The sequence below is a fragment of the Phaseolus vulgaris genome, chromosome 5 (assembly GCF_051622355.1).
Source record: "Phaseolus vulgaris cultivar YP4 chromosome 5, ASM5162235v1, whole genome shotgun sequence".
Taxonomy (NCBI): Eukaryota; Viridiplantae; Streptophyta; class Magnoliopsida; order Fabales; family Fabaceae; genus Phaseolus; species Phaseolus vulgaris.
Genome location: NC_143502.1, coordinates 35957575 through 35978523, shown reverse-complemented (window position 1 = coordinate 35978523; position 20949 = coordinate 35957575). Strand labels below are relative to the sequence as shown.

The 20949-nt window shown below is 33.9% G+C and overlaps 3 protein-coding genes across 3 annotated transcripts; 2 read left to right on the top strand and 1 right to left on the bottom strand.

Moving 5' to 3' along the window:
• The first annotated feature begins 14707 nt into the window (after positions 1 to 14707).
• Positions 14708 to 15649, top strand: LOC137834509 (antimicrobial ginkbilobin-2-like protein). The gene has a single exon (XM_068642538.2). It carries the CDS (start codon positions 14794 to 14796, stop codon positions 15511 to 15513), a length of 720 nt encoding a protein of 239 aa, XP_068498639.1. The 5' UTR covers positions 14708 to 14793; the 3' UTR covers positions 15514 to 15649.
• A 1183-nt stretch (positions 15650 to 16832) lies between these two features.
• LOC137835526 (uclacyanin 1) lies at positions 16833 to 17865 on the top strand. Its single transcript, XM_068644067.2, has 2 exons — positions 16833 to 17109; positions 17222 to 17865. The coding sequence occupies exons 1-2, from the start codon at positions 16944 to 16946 to the stop codon at positions 17701 to 17703; spliced, it is 648 nt and encodes a 215-aa protein (XP_068500168.1). The 5' UTR covers positions 16833 to 16943; the 3' UTR covers positions 17704 to 17865.
• Positions 17866 to 18217: 352 nt separating this feature from the next.
• On the bottom strand, positions 18218 to 20355 carry LOC137835525 (transcription factor ILR3). Its single transcript, XM_068644066.1, has 5 exons — positions 20052 to 20355; positions 19799 to 19855; positions 19065 to 19139; positions 18824 to 18986; positions 18218 to 18694 (listed from the first exon to the last, which is right to left on the bottom strand). Exons 1-5 carry the CDS (start codon positions 20204 to 20206, stop codon positions 18443 to 18445), a joined length of 702 nt encoding a protein of 233 aa, XP_068500167.1. The 5' UTR covers positions 20207 to 20355; the 3' UTR covers positions 18218 to 18442.
• Between the last annotated feature and the right edge of the window lie 594 nt (positions 20356 to 20949).

Below are 20949 nucleotides of genomic sequence, written 5' to 3'. Positions count from 1 at the left end.
AAAAACTAAAAAAATTGGTTTTTAAATTAGTTTTTATTATTATTAAATAATTTCTAAATTGGTATCTAATTAGAGACTAAGGTTTTTGTTTCCAAATTTAGAATCTAAATAATTGGTAGTTAAAACATTGGTGGCTAATTAGATACCAATTTAAAAATTATTTAACAATAATAAAAATTAATTTAGAAACCAAATTTTTTTTAATTTTTAAAATAATTTTTAATTTAGTTAATATAGCAACTAATTATTTTTTATCTAAAACTAATTTCTATTAGATGATTTTGTTGTGTGTATCTAAAATAAAACTTTCATAATTAATTAATTTATGTAGTTATAATTAGTACACAGTCAATATTCATCATACTGGATAATTGATTATCCTTCATTTATCTCCAAAAAATATAGTGAATTATCAATCAATCTCATACTCTTCATCACATGCAAAATGATAGAGAAAAAAAAAAGAGTAAAAGTAATAACTTGACAACTATTTACAACGTCTTTTTTCGTTGTATCGAGAGAAGCACCAACAATTATTCTCCCGCAGATCCGTGTTCTCCCTTCCTCACAAATAAGTGGATTCAAAGATAACACATTTGTGCTCTCCCATTGGCCACATTCCACCAACACATCCAAAGAGAATTTAAGTTTTCACTTTCTCTTTCTTCTTTCAACTTATTTACCTTTACAAATAATATAAAATGAAAAACAAGTGTGTTCAGTGTTAAAAATGTAAGTAAAGGACATCTTAAGATTCAATTTGCATCATAATCATTTGTTTTTTTTGTTGTCTTGGACTCATATTCAATTTATCTATATTAAAGCATTTGAGTCTGGCAAGTTTTCGTTTGGATTTCTCAAACGTAATAAACCTTTTTCTTTCAACGCGTATTTCATATACTTTTTTTTCTTTCTTTTCTGATCTATTTTTTAAAAGTAAAACATAGTTTTCTTTCCCTTTGTTAGTAAAATTAAATTTCCATATCTACAGAGAGTAGAGGGGCTGAGGTAATATCTGTCTGCTGAGTACATAATTGTTGACGTGTCGGTTGTCCTTGAGTTTCTTCAAGTTTCATTCTTTGTTGTAGATGTTCTGTCGGTCAGTACTTACGATTGTAATCCGACGCTCAAGTCAGTGTTATGATTTAAGTGTGTTATGATAGAATATAAAAAACATACCTTACTTTCTCACAACGAGTTCTATTTATAATGCTGACTCATGAACTTTTATCTGTATAGACTGGATAGATAGTTAACAACTAACATGCATAGTGGTTCTCGAATATCATGGAAGTGTATTTTTCAGTTTGTGAAGAGAGAGGAAGGTAAACGGTAAAAGAGTAAAACAGAGTGAGAGTTTGAGAAAAGGAAAAATGTATATCAAATATTCATATCAAATATTACAATTACAAGTGTATATAAAGGAGTTATAACCAATAGGTGGTTACAACAGAAAAGACTAAAAAGCAGTGAGATATATTATCCCTTTACATCCCCCCTTAAACTTGTGGTGGGGATGTGTTCCACCATAAGTTTACTCCTAAAATTAAAAAAATGATGCTCTTGAAACAGGTTTAGTGAAAATGTCAGCTACTTGATATTGACCAGGAATGTGCACCAGATGAATGTGTTTTTGTTGAACTTTCTCCCTGACAAAGTGTAAATCTAATTCAAAATGCTTAGTCTTGGAGTGCATGACAGGATTGGCAGCCATAAGAACAACTCCTAGATTATCAGAGTATATTGTAGGAGGAGAGAAAACTTGTCGGAGTTCTGCTAGAAGGGATTGAATCCATAACAGCTCGGCGAGAACAACAGTAACACTTCGATACTCAGCTTCTGTAGTGCTCCGAGAGACCACCTTTTGTTTTTGAGAAGACCATGAGATAAGATTCTTTCCAAAGTAGACACAATAGCCAGTTGTGGAGTGTCTATCATCCAAATCAGTTGCCCAATCAGCATCACTGAAACCCATTATGGATGATGTAGAACTGGGATGAAGATGGAGACCATGCGTAGTGGTGCCATCAACATATCTTAGAATCTGTTTCACAGCTTTCCAGTGGTGTTCTTGAGGAGCACGCATGAACTGACAGACATTGTTCACAAAAAAAGCAAGTTCAGGACGTGTGATAGTGAGATATTGAAGTGCTTCAACAGTAGATCTGTAAATAGTGGGATCTGGAATGGCTGTGCTACCATCTTTAGTTAACCGCAAAGAAGAAATCATTGGTGTGGGCTGGGATTTGGCATGAAGCATATCAGTTTGCAGCAGAAGATCATTTGCATATTTTTCCTGAGACAAGAATAAACTACCATCTGGTAGTGATGAGACCTGAACACCAAGAAAATAATGCAATATTCCAAGATCTTTTAAAGGAAAAAAAGTTTGTAGGGCATAAATAAATTTTTGAATTACATTAGATGAGTTACCAGTAATAAGAATGTCATCAACATAGACAAGAATGAGTAAGACATTACCATCCTAGAACTTTATGAACAGAGAAGAATCACTTTTAGAAGATTGAAAACCCATCTGTGTAAGAGTGTGATGAAGCTTCTGAAACCAGGACCGAGGAGCTTGTTTTAGACCATATATAGCTTTGTTCAGTTTGCATACATGTTGAGGATGCGCAGATGAAACAAAACCAGGTGGTTGAGCCATGTATACATGTTCTTGTAAGTCTCCATGCAAAAAAGCATTGTCAATGTCTATTTGATGTAGTGGCCAATTGTGGGAAACAGCTAAAACAAGAACAATTCGAATTGTTGTAGGTCGAACAATAGGGCTGAATGTGTCACTATAATCCAGACCAGGAACCTAAGTAAAGCCTTTTGCTACAAGGCGTGCTTTGTTGCGATGAAAAGTCCCATCAGCATGCAACTTGCGTTTGAAAATCCACTTGCACCCAACGACAATCGCACCAAGAGGAAGAGGCATTAGAGTCCAAGTGTTATTAGTTATAAGCGCATTATATTCAGATTGCATTGCTTTAAACCAGTTTGAATAAGATAAAGCTTGTTTATAACCAAGGGGTTCAACAGATGATGTACTAACCTGATATATTTTGGGTTTGAACACACCAGCTTTGGAACGAGTCACCATGGGATGATTGTTGACGATAGAAGCTGAAGCAGGTGGAGAAGAAAGAGACTCCATAGATTCAGAAGATATAGGTGCAGTGGTGCAAGCAGGAGCAACATAATTATTATTATTAGGAGTAGAATTATTATTAGGAGCATAATTATTATTAGGAGCAGATGGTAAAGAGGTGGATGAAGGAATAACAGTGAGGGGCACATTAGAATGAGTAGAAGATGACAAATCAGAATCAATAGAGAAAGGATTATTTGTAAGAGAAAAAGGAAAAACAGTTTCATTAAAGATGACATGGCGTGAGATAATTGTCTTACTAGAAGGCAACAAGCAAAGGTACCCTTTATGATTGGAATCATATCCCAAAAACAGACATATATAAGCATGATATTCAAATTTATGATGATTATACGGTCTAAGCAAAGGATAACAAGCACAACCAAAGACTTTAAAAAATTCATAAGTGGGTTTCTTGTTAAAAAGAACTTCATAAGGTGTACGATTGTTAAGCACAGAAGATGGTAAGTGATTAATAATAGTAGTTGCAGTAAGAAAAGCTTCTCCCCAAAACTTATAAGGTAAAGAGGCAGTTGATAATAAGGCTAAACCTATCTCAACAACATGTCTATGTTTTCTTTCAATTGAGTCATTTTGCTCATGTGTGTGAGGACAAGTTAGCCTATGTTGTATCCCATTATTATGCAGGGAAGGTGTAAGAGCAAGAAATTCCTTAGCATTATCCGTTTGTAAGCTTTTTAATATGCATCCAGTTTGTTTTTCAGCAAAAATTTTAAAACGCTGGAAAACTGAAAAAACTTGAGATTTAGAGGATATGAGATAAAGCCATGTAAAGCGCGAATAAGCATCAAGAAAGGCTAAGTAATACCGAGATCCATTAGAAGAATAGTATGGAGAAGGACCCCATATATCAACAAAAACAAGTTCAAGAGGACAAGTATAAACAGTTTTAGAATCATGAAAAGGTAATTGGTGATGTTTAGCAATAGTACAATTTTCACAAAAAACAGAGTGTTTAATACATGGTACGTTGCACAATTTCATTACTATGGTAACAGTGTTATAGGAAGCATGACCAAGGCGATTATGCCATAGTTGAAACTTAGAACACACAGAATTAACACTAATATTGCATACAGAAGGTTTGAGTTTGTGACTAAACGGAGGAAACACATAAAGACCATCTTTAAGTTTTCCTTGTAGAATGATCCGCTTTGTATCCTGTTGTTTGACAAGGCAGTAATCAGAATAGAATTCAAAGAAGACATTATTGTCTTTAGCAAACTTAGAAACACTTATAAGATTTTTGGTGATGTTTGGTGTTAGAATATATAGCTTTAAACTAGAGGGGGGGTGAATTGTTTAAAGAGGGTTTTCGAAAACTTTTAAGCCAAGAATGAAATTACTTCGAGAAACAAATGAAAAGGAATTCAGTTTGCCAAAACACAAAGCAAAACAACAGCACCAGAAAAACAATTGGTTGTTTCACAGAAACAATCGGTTGTTTATACCAGTAAACAAATATCAAAACTGAATTTTAAGAGATTAAGGATAGAGAGAATGCACACAAATGTTTATACTAGTTCACTCTAAACCCAGAGCTACATCCAGTCTTCTCAGAAACCACTGAGGAATTCCACTAAGCAATCAAACCTAGATCACTTACATCACAACCAAGAAAGTGACATTGATCCCCTCAAGACACACACTTCTCTTGCCAACACACCAACACTAAGAATGTTGATCTTGATCCCCTCAAGAACACACAACACTTCTCAGCAAAAACACAAAAATTCTTGTTTAACAGAATACAAGGATTACACTTGTTACAGAAGCAAATCTGAAATCAATACAAGCAGAAATCCTATCTCACACTCTTTGATCAGTCTCAATCTCTAAGCAATCTCAACTCTTTGAAAATCAGAATCTTGTTGTTCTCAAAAGATTGTTATTTCTCAAATCTGTTTTTCTGAATTTATTCAAAGATGTTTGTTATCAAATCTTAACAAACTTATTCATTGCATTTAAAGATTGGTCAAAGCATTAAAGACTGGAGCGTAAACAATTAGAATAATTTAAAGCTCAGTCAAAACAAAAACCATTTTTCTGTTATGGTACCAAAACAAACAATCGGTTGTTTCCTCGAATCAATCGGTTGTTTTGGTTTTAACAGTTCAACCACTTGAAAAACAGTTTTCAATCTTTTCTAAAAACACCTAAGTATAAAACAATCGGTTGTTTCGACAAAACAATCGGTTGTTTTTCACTTAGTTTGAAAAACACTTTTCTTTTAAAAAGATTGAGAATGCCTATGCTTTGGATTCAATCAAGAGTGGATTACATAACCAATCTACCCCAGATCCTAACTAAGACAGCTCAACAGCAGCAAGCACAACCAAGCCTTCAACATCCTTCAAAGGATTTGGATTCTTCAAAGCTTGAACACCACTTGGTTCAACATTTGGAACATGAAGAAGTTGAGGAAGACGAACGACAGTGTTATGGTAAGGAGAAATATAAGTGGCAGAGCCAATGTGAGTAATGGGAGTACCTGAACCATTACCTAACTTTACATCCTCGGTGCCATTATAATTGGATTGTGGTAAAAGCACTGAAGTCACTTGTGAGATGATGTGTAGCACCGCTGTCAGGATACCAGAGAGGATCGGTGACCGTAGATGGTGCTCCCAAAATAGATGGTTCAACAGATTCATTCACTGAAGCAAAAAAAATCAGTAGCATTAGCATTGATAGAGCTATTTGAATCGGTGTCATACCTTTGCCAACAACGGAGAGCTGTGTGACCCATCTTTCCACAGATTTGGCACTGAGTCTTGAAATTAGGGTTTCTGTTTGACGCCCCAGAAATTCGATTTGACGCTCCAGAGAAGCGATTTGGGGGTCGTCCACCACGGCGACCACCTCTGTGAGTTTGATTCATCCATGGTTTGTTGTATGTGGGGTTTGACGGTTGCCAAGAAGCTGTTGAAAGATGTGCTTGAACAATACCAGAATCCAACAATCGATGTTTGTCAAAACGCTCCTCTTGAGCAAGCAGAAGAGCCTCAATGTCTTCCACTGTGTATGGATCGATGCGAGAGGTGACGGAAGTAATGAAACCGTCATATTCGTTTGGTAAGCTGTCCAGAATAACTTCCTTCGATTTGATCATCGATCGAGATTGGGGCATCGACAGCGACAAATGTATCCACGATTTTCTTTTGATCAAGAAGATAGGTGGAAATGGAGCGATCTTTCTTAGGATTGCGTAACTGTACCTTGAGTTTCTTAATTTTGGCTCGAGACTGAGTGGCATAATACGTATGCAGTTTATTCCATATTTGATACGCTCTGTGAAGACCCACCATTTTTGTCAAGATTGGCGTTGTCATGGACGCGAGAAGCTAGGCAACGAGAAGGTGATCCTGTTGCTGATGCCGAAGAAAAAGAGGATTAAGGGTGGGCGATTTTGAATTTTCAGCAGTGAGAAATTCTGGAGGTGATGAAGACTCCTCCAAGAACCGTGAAAGATTGAGACCATGTACAATGACAGTGACTTGTTGCTGCCAGAGAAGAAAGTTATCATCATCCAATTTCAACGAAATTGGAGTAGAGAAAGTATGAGGTGTGAAGGAGGAAACACCAGAAAAATTTTCAAGATTGGTACCTGAAGAAGAAGAAGATGAAGAAGGGGAAGACATGATGAAAAAATAGCTCTATATACCATGTGAAGAGAGAGGAAGGTAAAGGGTAAAAGAGTAAAACAGAGTGAGAGTTTGAGAAAAGGAAAAATGTATATCAAATATTCATATCAAAGATTACAATTATAAGTGTATATAAAGGAGTTATAACCAATAGGTGGTTACAACAGAAAAGACTAAAAAGCAGTGAGATATATTATCCTTTATACAGTTTGATCAATTTTTATCGTATCGTTATATTGAAATATTTCCCAAATATTTTAAAATATGACTCGGTTACCGATCAAGGTACACATACCCATACCCTTGTCGAAAATAAATATTCAAGACTTCCCATTTGCCTTCCGTGTCTTTTCTACTTTTTTGTGTTCTTTTGTTAAAAGTGAAATTGAGTAATTTAGACGTCGTGTATTTTGTTTTTAAATACTTTAAAACAATTGCATGATTTCATTTTTTTTCCATATTTATTTTTTAAAAGTATAGCAAAAAATTAAACTCTTACAAAATCAAATTATCCATTTCTTTTGAGTGAGTGGATAATTAATTCATATTTTTTAGAGTAAAATAAAATTATACATTTTTTTATATAGAATTTAATACATGTAAGAGAATTTACAAATAGTTCAATCAATTTGACGTAATTATTTTATAGAAAATAATATAAAGTAATAATCCTTTTCTATCCATAACACTTTTTTAGAAAGGGCCAATTTTCTTAAACATAATTAATTGTTTCCCAATTTTTTGTGCCAATAATTAAAATTTGTAGAAAAATGTCTCTTATTAAGTTTCCTTGATAATTTTTTCCTTCCTAAATTTTGTTAGTTTATTTATATATTGATATCCATCTTTTCAAAATACAAACACTTAATTACTCTTTATTATTATTATTATGTTAATAAAAAGTTATTAAATAATTATATTTTAAAAAGATATTTTTTTCTTTCGTTATGATATGACATGGTGATAATTACGAAAAAAATGTTAGATATAAAAGAAGAAAGTGACAGAAGCCAAGATATTTATGAGGTTATACAGTCAGGATGCAGACGTTTATATGTTTGACTTACATATTTTGGATCTTATATTCATGATGATATTTTTACTTTTTACCACCACAAGAAATCATGTAATTAGTAAAAAGTTTTATTAGTGGTTTTGTTAAACAGTAAAAATGTAATAATTTCTGACTGGAAAACAAATAACCGTCAAAATCGATATACATTTTTAATTTTAATTGTTGATGATTTTTTTATAAAACCTTTATATTAATGCTTAAAAACAATTGAAAACTATATAATTTTTTTTCCTATTCCTATTAATTCATTAATTTGTTTAAGTGGTTATAATTAATTGTACGTTAATAAATTTGAATAAAACATTTTATAATTAACGAACAGGATGGTTCATAATCGTTAAAAGACCTATCAATCATTAATTTAACGAATATGAGTTCCATGGGAAACCGGAGACCTTCATAGTACCGGTCACGATGGTTTGAATATGATAGAAGGAATGTAAAAAACATATTTTTCTCCGACTTTCCAAATAATATTGGATAACATCATATGTGGAAGATAATTTAGAGATTGAACATAAAGATTATTAGGTTTGGGTAAAAAAATTAGACACAATCAAGATAGGTAGTGCTAAACTGCATTTTAATATTACTCCATAAGAATGACGTTACTTTTAAGGTCATTATTATTAACAATATCTTATTATAGAAAATCAAATTCTGGTTATATGAATACACATAAAATCTATTATCACCGTACTAGAGGAGAATTATATTATAATTCTTATTCTTATTCTTAATCTTCTTATAATTATTAATACTATTATTAATATTATTATTCTTTTAATATTAATATTATTATTATTAATTTTAATAAGATAAATAAATTGGTTAAATGTGTTATTTGTGGTTCTTTTTCTTCTAAAATATCAATTATATTTCGGTGGTGATGTAAATCTCTTTTATTTTTAGGGGTTTTCTGAACCCACATTACTTCTAAAGGTTTTCTAAAATTCCAATTACTTCCAGGGTTTTCAAACCTCATGTTATTTCTCGAGATTTTCCAAACCATTTGTTATTTTCAGGGGTTTTTCAAACTCCTATTATTTCTAAGGATTTTTCAAACTTCCTATTACGAAGTGGACTTTAAGCCTAACTCAACCCCATAAAACCGGCCCATAAAACCCCCTCACGCCGAGACTGCCAACTCGTGCGTGGGACTATATATTTTGGGTGGTCCGATAGCGGCCCGATAGCAGGTGGCACGATAGGCCCAACACAAACACTCGCTAGGATAGGCTCGAAAATGGCTCTGATACCATATTAAGAAGTGGACTTTAAGCCTAACTCAACCCCATAAAACCGGCTCATAAGGTTGAGGTTTGCACCCACTTATATACAATGAAAGGCTCTAATCTCTAGTCGATGTGGGATCTCCAACACTTCCGTTACTTTCATTTTTTTGTGTTTTTTTTTAATAGGTTGTGTTTTTTTAATGCACATAAATCCTAAAATAACTTATAAAAGATAATTATTTTAAATTTTGAAAACTTAGTTGGCTCCAATTTTTACATTTTTTGTTCTTAAAGGAAGAACCTAAACAAGTTCTCTAATACCACGTATATGTGTGTATGAAATCATCATTTTAATTGGAATATACAAAAGTTATAGAACACATAATTAACAAACTATTTACTCATTAAAATATAAAAATAAAACAAAAACCACATAGTCGTTGGATTTCACCAACCCAAAAACATGACACAAGATTCAACCACAACAAGTAGCGCGACCTTGATGGTGTTTTTTGCAAGCTCCACCACTATAAGAAAAGTTGTAATGACAAATAAGACTTGATGACGGAAATAAAACTGTGGTTACAATGTTTTTTAAGAGTCTAGTTCAAACCTTTTATGACAAATAAAAGCCCATGGGCAAAGTAAAATCAATCAAACCAGAAGACAAGAAGAATAACAAAATTCACTAGTAGTTGTGCAAATTTTTTGCAAAGTAATCTAACGGTTTTATGATCATCATGGGGTCTTTTTTTTTTGTTTTTACCAAAATGGGGTCGTTGTCAAAAAAATTACAAATATGGGGCAAGTCGTGACAACTTGGCGCGACTTCATATGTAGAAGTCATGCCAACTTGGCACGACTTTGCCACGTCAGCCTGAAGTCGTGTCAACTTGGCACGACTTCTGTCACGTCAACCTAAAGTCGTGCCAAGTTGGCACGACTTTGTCCACATCATATTTTTTTAATTCTTTTTGTTTTTAAATAAATATATATTATAATTATTTAATTATAATTAAAATTATAAGTTATGTAATATTTGAAATTAATTTGATAAATAATTTTTTTATGAAGGTATAAATACTTAGGTAAAGAAAATGAGAAAATTAATAATCAAACTTGAAATTGAATTTTATTATCAATCTTGTTTGTGCAGACAATTACTTTTATTGTGACCTTCGATTCTGCAATATGAACATTTGTTTTGTTTTTCATATTTTTTATTAATCTAATAACCAAATTAATATATTACATTATCGTCAAACATGATCCATACACAATTATTCATTTTTTTATTGCTTAAAACTAACACCCTTAGAAAATTATGTATCAAATTAATTTTAAACATTACATAACTTACCAGTCAATATCTAAATAAGAAAATTTTACAGGAAAATTAAAAAAAATAAAAATATATATATATATATATATATATATATATGACGTGGGCAAAGTCGTGTCAAGTTGACACGACTTCAGGGGTTGACGTGGCAGAAGTCGTGCCAACTTGGCACGACTTCTGCATATAAAGTCGTGCCAAGTTGGCACGACTTGTCCATATTTGTAATTTTTTTGAAAACGACCCCATTTTTGTAAAAATGAAAAAAAAAATGCTCCATGATGGTCATCAAACCTAATTTAACAAGTCCATGGGCACAGTAAAATCAATCAAACCATGCATGCATTAGAATGATGTATATGTCAAAATATAAACATAAATAGGCCTATACATATTTCATTACAAAAAAGTAGGAAAATATAAGAGCAACGACAATAGTTGTACCTTGTACTTAGCAACCACTTTCACTAACCTCCTTCTCGTCACCTTCGTTGAAAATCAACCCCACACTGAAATAGTGAAACGAGAAATCAAGCGAATAGAGTGTTCATTGAGCAGAGAGAAACCTGAGAAATGCATAGTGGTTTCTATTTCAAAATGAAAACATACTACTATTTTGCAGATAAACCAAGCAGGAAAATGAAAAGCAATTTTGAGAAACTAAATGGGAGAAAATGAAAACATGAGAAAGCAGAGAGAGATAATGCTTGTAGAGAGATGAAGATTTGCCAGGGTTTGAACTGCCTCTTTCGAAAATGTGAAAAGTTTTAGGGCCACACTTTTTTACTTATTGGTTATTGATAAATTATAGACTACAATAAAAATTTGTGGTTTAAATTATCCACATTTTGGACTCATGATTTATAATATTTATAAATTACATTTTTAAAAATGTTGTCATTTTATTTTTAAATTAGAAAAAAAATACATTTTTATTATTTTAGGCCATATTTTTTTAGTTTTGTTTATTCTTTTTGTAAAGTGATGAACATATATTTATTCACACTCAATAGCTTTAATCATGGATTATTGGACTATAATAATAAATAAATCCATTGCTTTAATTTAGATTCATATAATTGGGTTTATTTGGCCTTAACTATTATTATTGTTAATTTTGTGTTTTTAGAGTAAATTATCCGGAGGATCTACCTTTGTGAATGAGTCAAATATGCAAAAGTCCACGTTGCTTCTTGAACCAAAGCAGGAAACAAATTCTGAGGAGAAGAAAGAGAAGATAAAATCTACAATATCTTAAACAAAATTGGAAGCAAATCTTGTGCAAAATACAAGAATTCTGGAAAGTTGGAAACTTGGAAACTATTAACAAAATATAAACTACAATAATTTCTCAAGATCCTTAGAGCAGAAAAGCCTATAAAAGGACACAAGCTTCAAGGAGAAAGAAAGAACTTCATAGGATTTTCTTAGTTTCTTTTCTTCTTTGTAATTCTTTTGTTTTGCCTTTGTATGGAAGGCTAAACCTTTTTGGTTGATTCTTTTGTAATTTCCCATTTAGTTCTGAGGTTTTGTTCAATAAAAGTTTCAATTTTTAATTCTCTATAGCAATTGTAATAGTCTAATCTCCTGGAAAACTAGTTTTTGTGAGATGTTGTACTTGAACGCATGATTGAGAGTCTTCCTTATCTTAAACTTTGGTTTCTTAGTTATTCTAATTAATTTCTTGGGCACATGATTCAAGAGAGAGAGGAGATAAGCATTCCCATGGAGTATACGCATGGAACAAAATGGGTATTGATTAAACCAGTAGATGCATGCTTTACTGGTGAGTTTCAGTTGAATTAGATTGGCGCGTGTTCAATCTGGTTTAACTCTATTGGATGATTGAGAAAAGATTAATCTTTAGAAAACCTATAAAGAATTCAATGGTGGAAGAACTTGAGAATCAACCGCTTTTTATTTGTTATTTTAATCTCTTTTATATTTTCTTAACAACTATCTCAAACCCCCTTTTAATTTTTATTGTTATTGCTAACTTTTATTGCTTGCAGATAAATTCTAAACACTGATCTACTGAGTTTACTATTGGATTCGCTGGGAGACGACTTGGGGTCATCTGACCACAATTATACTATCATATCTCTATTGTTAGACAAGTCTACGCTAGAATCATATTAATTTGACAGCAAAACGACAACTATCATAAATGTCACACTACAAAACTATGGCTTAAATATCCATACCTTGAAAATTGTGGTCTATAGTAGTTTATAAGTCACGTTTGTAAAAATGTTAGCATTATCTTTATGGATTGGACATTGTCTCAGCAAAGTGGTGTCTCTCGTAGGTTCGTTGGGGTCAATTTATGAAGCTACACTACTGCGGGAGAGGTTGGGATATGCGAGAATCAAAATACAATTGCCCATCAGTTGTTAGGTGTGGAGGATAATGGACATCAAGATAAATGGCACAGTCTACCTGTAGTACTAAAGGAAGACGTACCCAATGAAAAACAAACATATTGCAAATGTGGATCTAGTGACTATTTATTATCTGATATCACTTCTTCGATCGAATATGAGGAGAATGTTAGCTTGGAGGCATAATGCTCCGACATGAGCAGAATGGAGAAAATGGTACGAGGCCCAACCTAATAGTTGAGTCCCTAAAGATTGATGAACATGATATTCTATAGTGGGGAATGAAGGAGAACACGAAAAATGTGGGGAGCATAATGGAACATGTAAGTTAAATGTGGAAAAGGAAAGTTTAGAGGTGGGTATTAGCTAATAAAGCGAAGTGCTAAATGTAAACACGAATAAGGGAAATAAATCGCTAATGGAAATTATGGAATCAATAGACAGATCACTTGGAAGAGTCAAATGATAAGTGTCAAATTCAGTAATATTTCATATTAAAATATAGTCACTTATGGATATTAATTGATAAAATAAACATAAAATAACCCTTAATTTATGATTTTATACCTTTTTACATATTTTGTGATTTTAATTTGAATAAGAACGATTTACTCCTAAATTTATGCTAATTTCAGGATTCTAGGGAAGCATGGAGATGATTGGGCAAAAGGAGAATATACAAAGCTGAAAAGGGAAAGTTGGAACGCACCAACACTCACCAAAGCTACCCCAAACTCGCAAAAAGCCAAAACACCACCAGTGGATCTCGCTCAAGTGAGCTCAATCTCGCTTGTGCGAGATTGCTTAGTAACGTTGGACCTTTTTACGTGAAACTCGCTCAAGCGAGCCCATTAACGCCCAAACAAATTAGGTTAAATAGGAGGTTTGAGGCACAACCCTAGACACCCGTGATTGAGAGGAAAACACACCATTGAGTGAATTATAATCCAATTGGGAGAATAAGAGGTGTTATAAACCCTAGAGGAGACAGCCCGTTAAGGAGAAACATCTGAAGTCTTCTTTTCTTGTTCTCCCTACTTGTAACAACCATCATTTGTGGCTACTTCTACTATTTGGGTTTGTGAGTAATCTCTTCAAACTCTTATGTATTGAGGTGATATCTAAACATAATATTATATTCTTGATTGATGATTGATATTATCATTTTGTTAGTAATGCTTGTTCGCCTTGATTTCAAAATTTAGATTTGACTGGAACATAATTCTAAGTTAGTTTCTAACCCAAATGATAATGCTTAACATATTTGAATGTTAAGAATAGATTTGAAATGTTAATTGCTATCAACGTCTCTTACTGATAAGTTGTTTTTATAAATATGCGAGAAATTGATATTTAGGAAACATCTTAATAATTTTATATGCGAGGAATCGATATAAATGATTTTTATACGGACATCAATATCAATTAAAGGACACAATATTGTCACTCTAATCAAAATAGAAAAGAGTGAGAAAGATGAACCCCAATCACTATTTGTCCAATTGAAACAACAAACTTTTTGACTTGTTTTCTTATTAATCAATACTCTTTCTACCCCAAATATTATTAATAATTTCACTTACGTACTTAATGAAATAATAAACTATTTACATTGTTATCTACTTAATTTTGCAGGTCTGGCGTTGAACAGTTTTCATAATATTCATTTTAACGACGTCTAAGTAAAATATAATTTTTTTAATTATAAAAAAAACAAAGTTATCTTAAATATAAACAACTAAGAATATATTTAAGCAAAAATACTTCAAATGTTTTCCACCAAGGTTAGTGCGTGCTCCAATTCCTCCTAGGAATCAAATGAAAATGGAGGAAATGGGTATTTATTAAGGTTTGCACTACCCTCAAGTCAGCGACTTCAACTCCATACAAAGTAACCTCCATTTACAACTTCGAACAAACTCAACAATTAATCCCTCCATCCAAATGCATTCCATCTTTCTCAATCTCTTGCTGTTCTTTATTTTCTTCCAAGGTGCCAATTCTATAATGAGCCCTTTATTTCGATTCTGTTTTAACCACGAAAATTACACTGATTCTAGCCCTTATGCTACCAATTTAAACCAGTTGTTTGATCTGTTACACACCAAAGTATCCCTTAATGGCTTTGCACTTGATTCCATTGGCCAAGGCATGGACAAAGTGAATGGTCTAGCTTTGTGTCGTGGTGATGTCAACGCCACAAACTGCATGTCTTGTGTCGATGATGCAACCAAAAAGCTTCAAGAACGGTGCCCAAAGAAGAAGGGAGCAATAGTTTGGTACGATTACTGTCTTCTTAAGTACTCTAATGAATACTTCTTTGGTGAAAGTGATGAGAAGAACAAGTTTTATATGGTTAACATCTACGACGTAGATGACCCTGCTACTTTCAATGCTAAAGTCAATGAGTTGCTGAGTGCTTTGTCTTACAATGCTTCTCAAACTCCCATGTTATATGCCGTAGGGGAATTGCAACTTGAAGAAGCAAAAACACTGTACGGTTTGGCTCAGTGCACAAGGGATCTCTTTGGCCCTAGTTGTAAGAAGTGCCTTGATGAAGCTATTAGTGAACTTCCAGATTTTTGTGACGGAAAGGAAGGTGGAAGGGTTGTGGGTGGGAGCTGCTATGTTAGATATGAACTATACCCTATTGTTGAGGCCTAGACCATAACTTTTTAAGTTTCTGCTACATCCAATTGAGTATATCTGTTATATTTGATGACTAAATAAATGGTTTTGTGGACTCAGAAGCAGCCCAATGGAGAAATTCTTGGGTACACACTACTTGTCAACACTTTGATAACTAAAACTTATTTTATTCTTTGAATTGGTAAGACTTTGTAATGGCAGTTTTTAGATTAACAAAATCTTCAAAAATTGTAGTTTGAAGAAATTTAATGATAATAAGTTGAATGTTTTGCAGAGTGAAATAATCGTTAACTTCATGTATTGGTTTGATTTCTTTTTAATTCCAAAGATGTTGTGTCCTCTTACATTGAAGGACTAAAATGATGATTTATTCTAATGGATTTATACGAAGTCGTGTAGTTTACATTAAAAAAATTTATCTATTTTTAAAGACAAAACGATTTGGAAGGAAACATAATTAGATGTACACATTTTCTGTGACTGGTGTAGTGTAGCTTAATAAGATTTTACTTTTACTTGGGTTTAAAATTCCTTGCTCTTATTATGGAAATAAATTGCACTGAGATCAAGGAGTAGTTCAGAAAAAAGAAATTCATAAGTATAGGTCGCCACAGGTTTAAGTTTTGCTGGCCTTGATAATGCCGAGTGCATATTTACCTATAGAAATGTATGAGATTGATACCAATGTTTTCTCTGCATTTTTATTGTGTTCCTTATTGAATCCCTACTAGCCAACATAGCAGAAAATAGTTTAATATTCTGCCACGATGGGTTGGTTGGATGCATGGATTAGGTGCACCACTGGGGAAGAACAGGCCAAGCCTCAAAATGATTTCCCTGTACATCTCTGACATTTATTCTACAAATGAAGGGAAAAAAAATTATGCTGACAGATTTTGATTGGTTAGACTAGAGAAAAAAATTGCCTGTGAAACTATTTGGTGTATAATGATGTGCGTGCAAGTGAACTAAGTCACATATTTTTATGATGGAATTGATAAATTAGTTTTCAAATCATAAATGTAAAAAAGGCTGAAGTTGAGTTGTTGTGAATCCAACAACTATCATCTGAAAATTCTACACCTGTGAATCCGCCAGGCATCAACCACCCAAACGCCTCTCACCCTTCCACTTGGTCAGAAAATTTAACAAATAAAAAGTTAGGAATCATATGGAAGAGTCAAGACAGGCAGGAAAGAGTACTTGCATCCCAACCAATATAATCCCTCTTATCTCTATGACTTTACCAACTCCAGCATTGCATGAACCACAAGTACACATCATCATTCTAAAGATTCTTCTCCAAATTCCATCATGTCCCTATATATAGACTTCTAAACTCAAGGTCAAATGTCAGACACAACCAAACAATTAACTTTTACCACTTCTCATCTCTTGTGAATCTGCTCCATCACTTAACATACCTCACTTAGCAGTTAGAAAATATGGGTGTTTCAGCAATCATCTTCAGGGTGTCTCTTTTGGCCATACTCATCAAATTGGCCTTGGCTACAAATTACATTGTTGGAGGGCCAAATGGTGGCTGGGACACAAACTCAAACCTTCAATCATGGGCATCATCTCAAATATTTTCAGTGGGAGACAGTCTAGGTAAGTCAGTCCTAGCAAGCATCCGTGAAGGAATTATGTTTATGTTGATCAAATTGAAAAATAATGCATTGTATCCTTTGCAAGTTGATGACATTGACATTGATGAATGCAGTTTTCCAGTACCCGCCAAACCATGACGTGGTTGAAGTTACAAAGGCAGACTATGATTCTTGCCAGCCAACTAACCCTATTCAGTCTTACAATGATGGTGCCACAGCCATCCCTCTCACTTCACCAGGCCAAAGATACTTCATCTGTGGGACTATAGGACATTGCAGCCAAGGAATGAAGGTTGAAGTAGACACTCTTGCCACTGCAACAACTTCTGCCACACCAGCAGCATCTCCTGAGGATTCTACTACTTCGCCAGCAGAATCTCCTGAAGAAATTCCCACAGCACCAAGTCCATTGTTCCAAACTCATCTAGAGGGTCCTATATTCTCTCCGGTCATTCCTTCCACTGAATTTCCTGCTTCTGTTTCACCTCTAGCACAACATTCACCAGACGTGTCAGCTTCATCGACCAGGAAAGGAAATCTACAAGCCTACTTTGCGGTAGTTTCAAGCTTTTTAGTGATGTTTATGGCCTTCTAAGGAGAGGGGAATTTTACTTAATCGTTACTTCTGAGTTCATTGTCTGAAAAATTGTTCTGGTGTTCTCTGTCAGTTTGGTGTGGTTATTGCTTACAAACTCAGAGATAATTTCTATGAGCGTGTATTATTAGTCAATGATGATTTTAGACCCTTGTACTGAAACTGATTTTCCAATCATCCTACCGAGGATAAGCTTGCGCTTACCATCTTCAAGTCTCAAAACTTTGCTTAAAAACTGAAAGAAAACTAGACTACTCTATAGCAGGTGATGTGAAAAAGACAGGAAGAGGACAGATTGAAGGGAACTTCCCATATATTAATAAGCCGCAGAAAAAAATTTGCAATCAAGCACACTATATAACTATGTGGTGATATAACTTCCCAAATGGACAAGGCATTCATTCAGTATCTTGGAACAATAGGCACTTTTTGTTCTTGAAAAGGAAAGAAATATAGGTGATCATTTGGGTTCTAGAACCTGGACCACGAAAAAGTGAAACATTCCGGCAAAGAATCACTCAAACACATCTTTATTTTTAATCATGCAACACACATTATAGCCATTGACATGGTCCACTTTCTTAAAATAGTTCAAGGAACAATAGCACAAATTTATCTTATTAATCAGTTTTCGAGCACACTTCTCCAATGACTTTTAGAAAACACACAATAGGTAGGATGGATAACTTATACAAAAATAACGTCACATTCAACAAAGTGGATGCTATTGCTAACCACTTTATGCAACTGGAGGTCGAAGCAGATGATCCTTTGATGTATCCACTGCAGCAGGGGGCATAAACTGCCACATAGCAATTCCAGGATAGCCAATGAAAGGTATCAGCTTGTGGCTACCAACTTGTTCTTTAGCAGCTGGGGCTTGAGGCAGGAAGCTGTGCTGCATAACATTTGTCAGTTTTACCTGTTGCTCCAACTTTTCTTTCTCTTCCTTCAGCATATTCTTCTCATCACGAAGCTCATTCTTCTCAGCCTGCAAGGGAACAAAAGTTCAAAACTACACACAATCAGCACATCATCTCATGATCACCACGTATTTTGATACAGAAAGCTTACCAATCGAATTCATCAAAATAAAATAATCTCTAGAAAAGAAAATCACCTTCAATTCTTTAACTTTTCCCTGTAATTCATCGTTCATTTCCTTAAGCCTCTCGGCTTCATTTCTCAATTGGACTACCGCTCGAACAGCATCACTTAATATTGCAACTTTGTCTGTTTTGGGCGGCCTACCAGGCTCCAAGATGGAACTCAATTCCAGAAACCTTAAAATCATGCCAAATTGAAGACATGAGATTTTGAACACTAAACTCAATCAGACAAGATGCAAAATAATAGCATGCCTCTCATTCAGTTTATCCCTTCGCAATTTTTCGCGACATGCCTTGGCGCCAGATGCACATGACTCAGTCCTTAACCTGAAGTAGCAGTTCCAAAGGATTTAGGGAAAATAATGAATGAAAGAGAAAGATTAGAGAGGTAAAAAGAAAAAGACACAAAGGCAAATTAATCACAAATTTCAAGTTATTGTAGGCACAGAGAATCACGTCAAACTTACAGTCACTAATTGAACTTTGTCACCAAGCATATCAGTACGTATACTTAACCCTGTATTAGTTGACTAAAGTTTAACATGGTCACTGTTAACTAACAAAGAAACATAATACTCATTCCTAATCTCCAAATATATGAACATCATTTAACACATGAGAAACATTTTTTAGCTCCATATTCTTCACTATGACTAATAATAATTGGTTGACACAATTGAAAGAATAATTCAACTAAGTTCAGAGCACGATAAGATTCTTTTTACTCAAACCCATTTTGACTGTAGTAGCACATAGAATTGATCTCCTCTTCTAGATTTACAACATGTAGAAAATCTTTATGTAAAGTTCTAGCCGGAAGACTTTGGATAATAGGGTATTCTATTGCTGTAGAATCCCTCAAGTCATAAAACATGTCATGGGAAAGGCTTCAAACTGTACAAATTTCGAAATTATCCTGGTTATAATAACTCGCAAATCCCTGCTCTATGCCAAGATTCCAAATATATAGCCAGAAGAGATATTACCGCTTTGAAGGACCATTTTCCAGGACAGTTGAATCCAGTGAGTATTCCATATCCAAGCTGCAATCATAAAATAATCATCATAAGGCCGTTCTGGCTTTTAAGTAAAAGGTTAGTTAAATTTCTCCCCTGGAGAGAAAAACAAGAAATACAATATTATTCACTACAATTCCCATGCTCAAGAACAGTTTGTGGTGAAAGTGTGTAAACGAAGCAGAAAGTAAAAGAAGAATAGAAAGTTACAAACCCAACCAACCTTGTATTTGAAGGAGCCTTTAAGGTGTGATTTTGAGGGCCCCAACTAAAACCTCCAGAGTCTGCTGCAGCCATGAAGTCAGCACCAGCAACAGGGATATCAAAGCCATAATCATAAAGCCAACCGGAGGCAGCACCTGAGGAATTCATGTCCATGTTGGAAGCAGGCAAGAAGAGAGAAGAAGAGTGTAGTGTGTATGAACTGAGGCTAAGAGAGTAGTGAATGGCGTGAGAATATTATAATACTATGTAACACTAACACACAACATTATTCATTTGTTCCTTTGGCTTTTGTTTATTTTACTTGTTTGTTCCTTATCTTCCGTTGTGAGTGTAAAGAGAAAGTCATTGTGGTGATGAGGGCTGTGACGGAAGCAGCAGATTGTGCGTCATGCTAGAACAGTGCACCATGGCCAATTGGCATCACACTACCTTACGTTGTTACAGTGCAGAGGAACCAAGTAAACGCCATCTCTTCCTTTGTTGATGCCTTTGTGTTGGACCCTTTCACATGCAAATTAAGCAAAAGTTGACCATTCATCCGCGTTAATATTTTTCATAGAACAACATATTCAATTTTAACCTTTTTGTTGCTAACGTAAAATATTCTGCATACACACAAATTCTTAAGGCTTCTCATTCTATCGATCACTCATATGAATCAACATTCAAATTGAAACTACTAAAAACTAGTTTTCATTCTTTCACATTGAAGACTTTCAACAATCTCATCTCACTCTTATATTATATAACTTTTGGTAGTTTCTTTATATGTAAGGTGGATAAAGAAACAAACACTATTGTTACTTACTCATACCAAGAGATGTAAATAGTATTTCTGGTTTATATATTTCATTAAATTATTTTCATTAATAAATTGCTATTAATAGTAATGATAA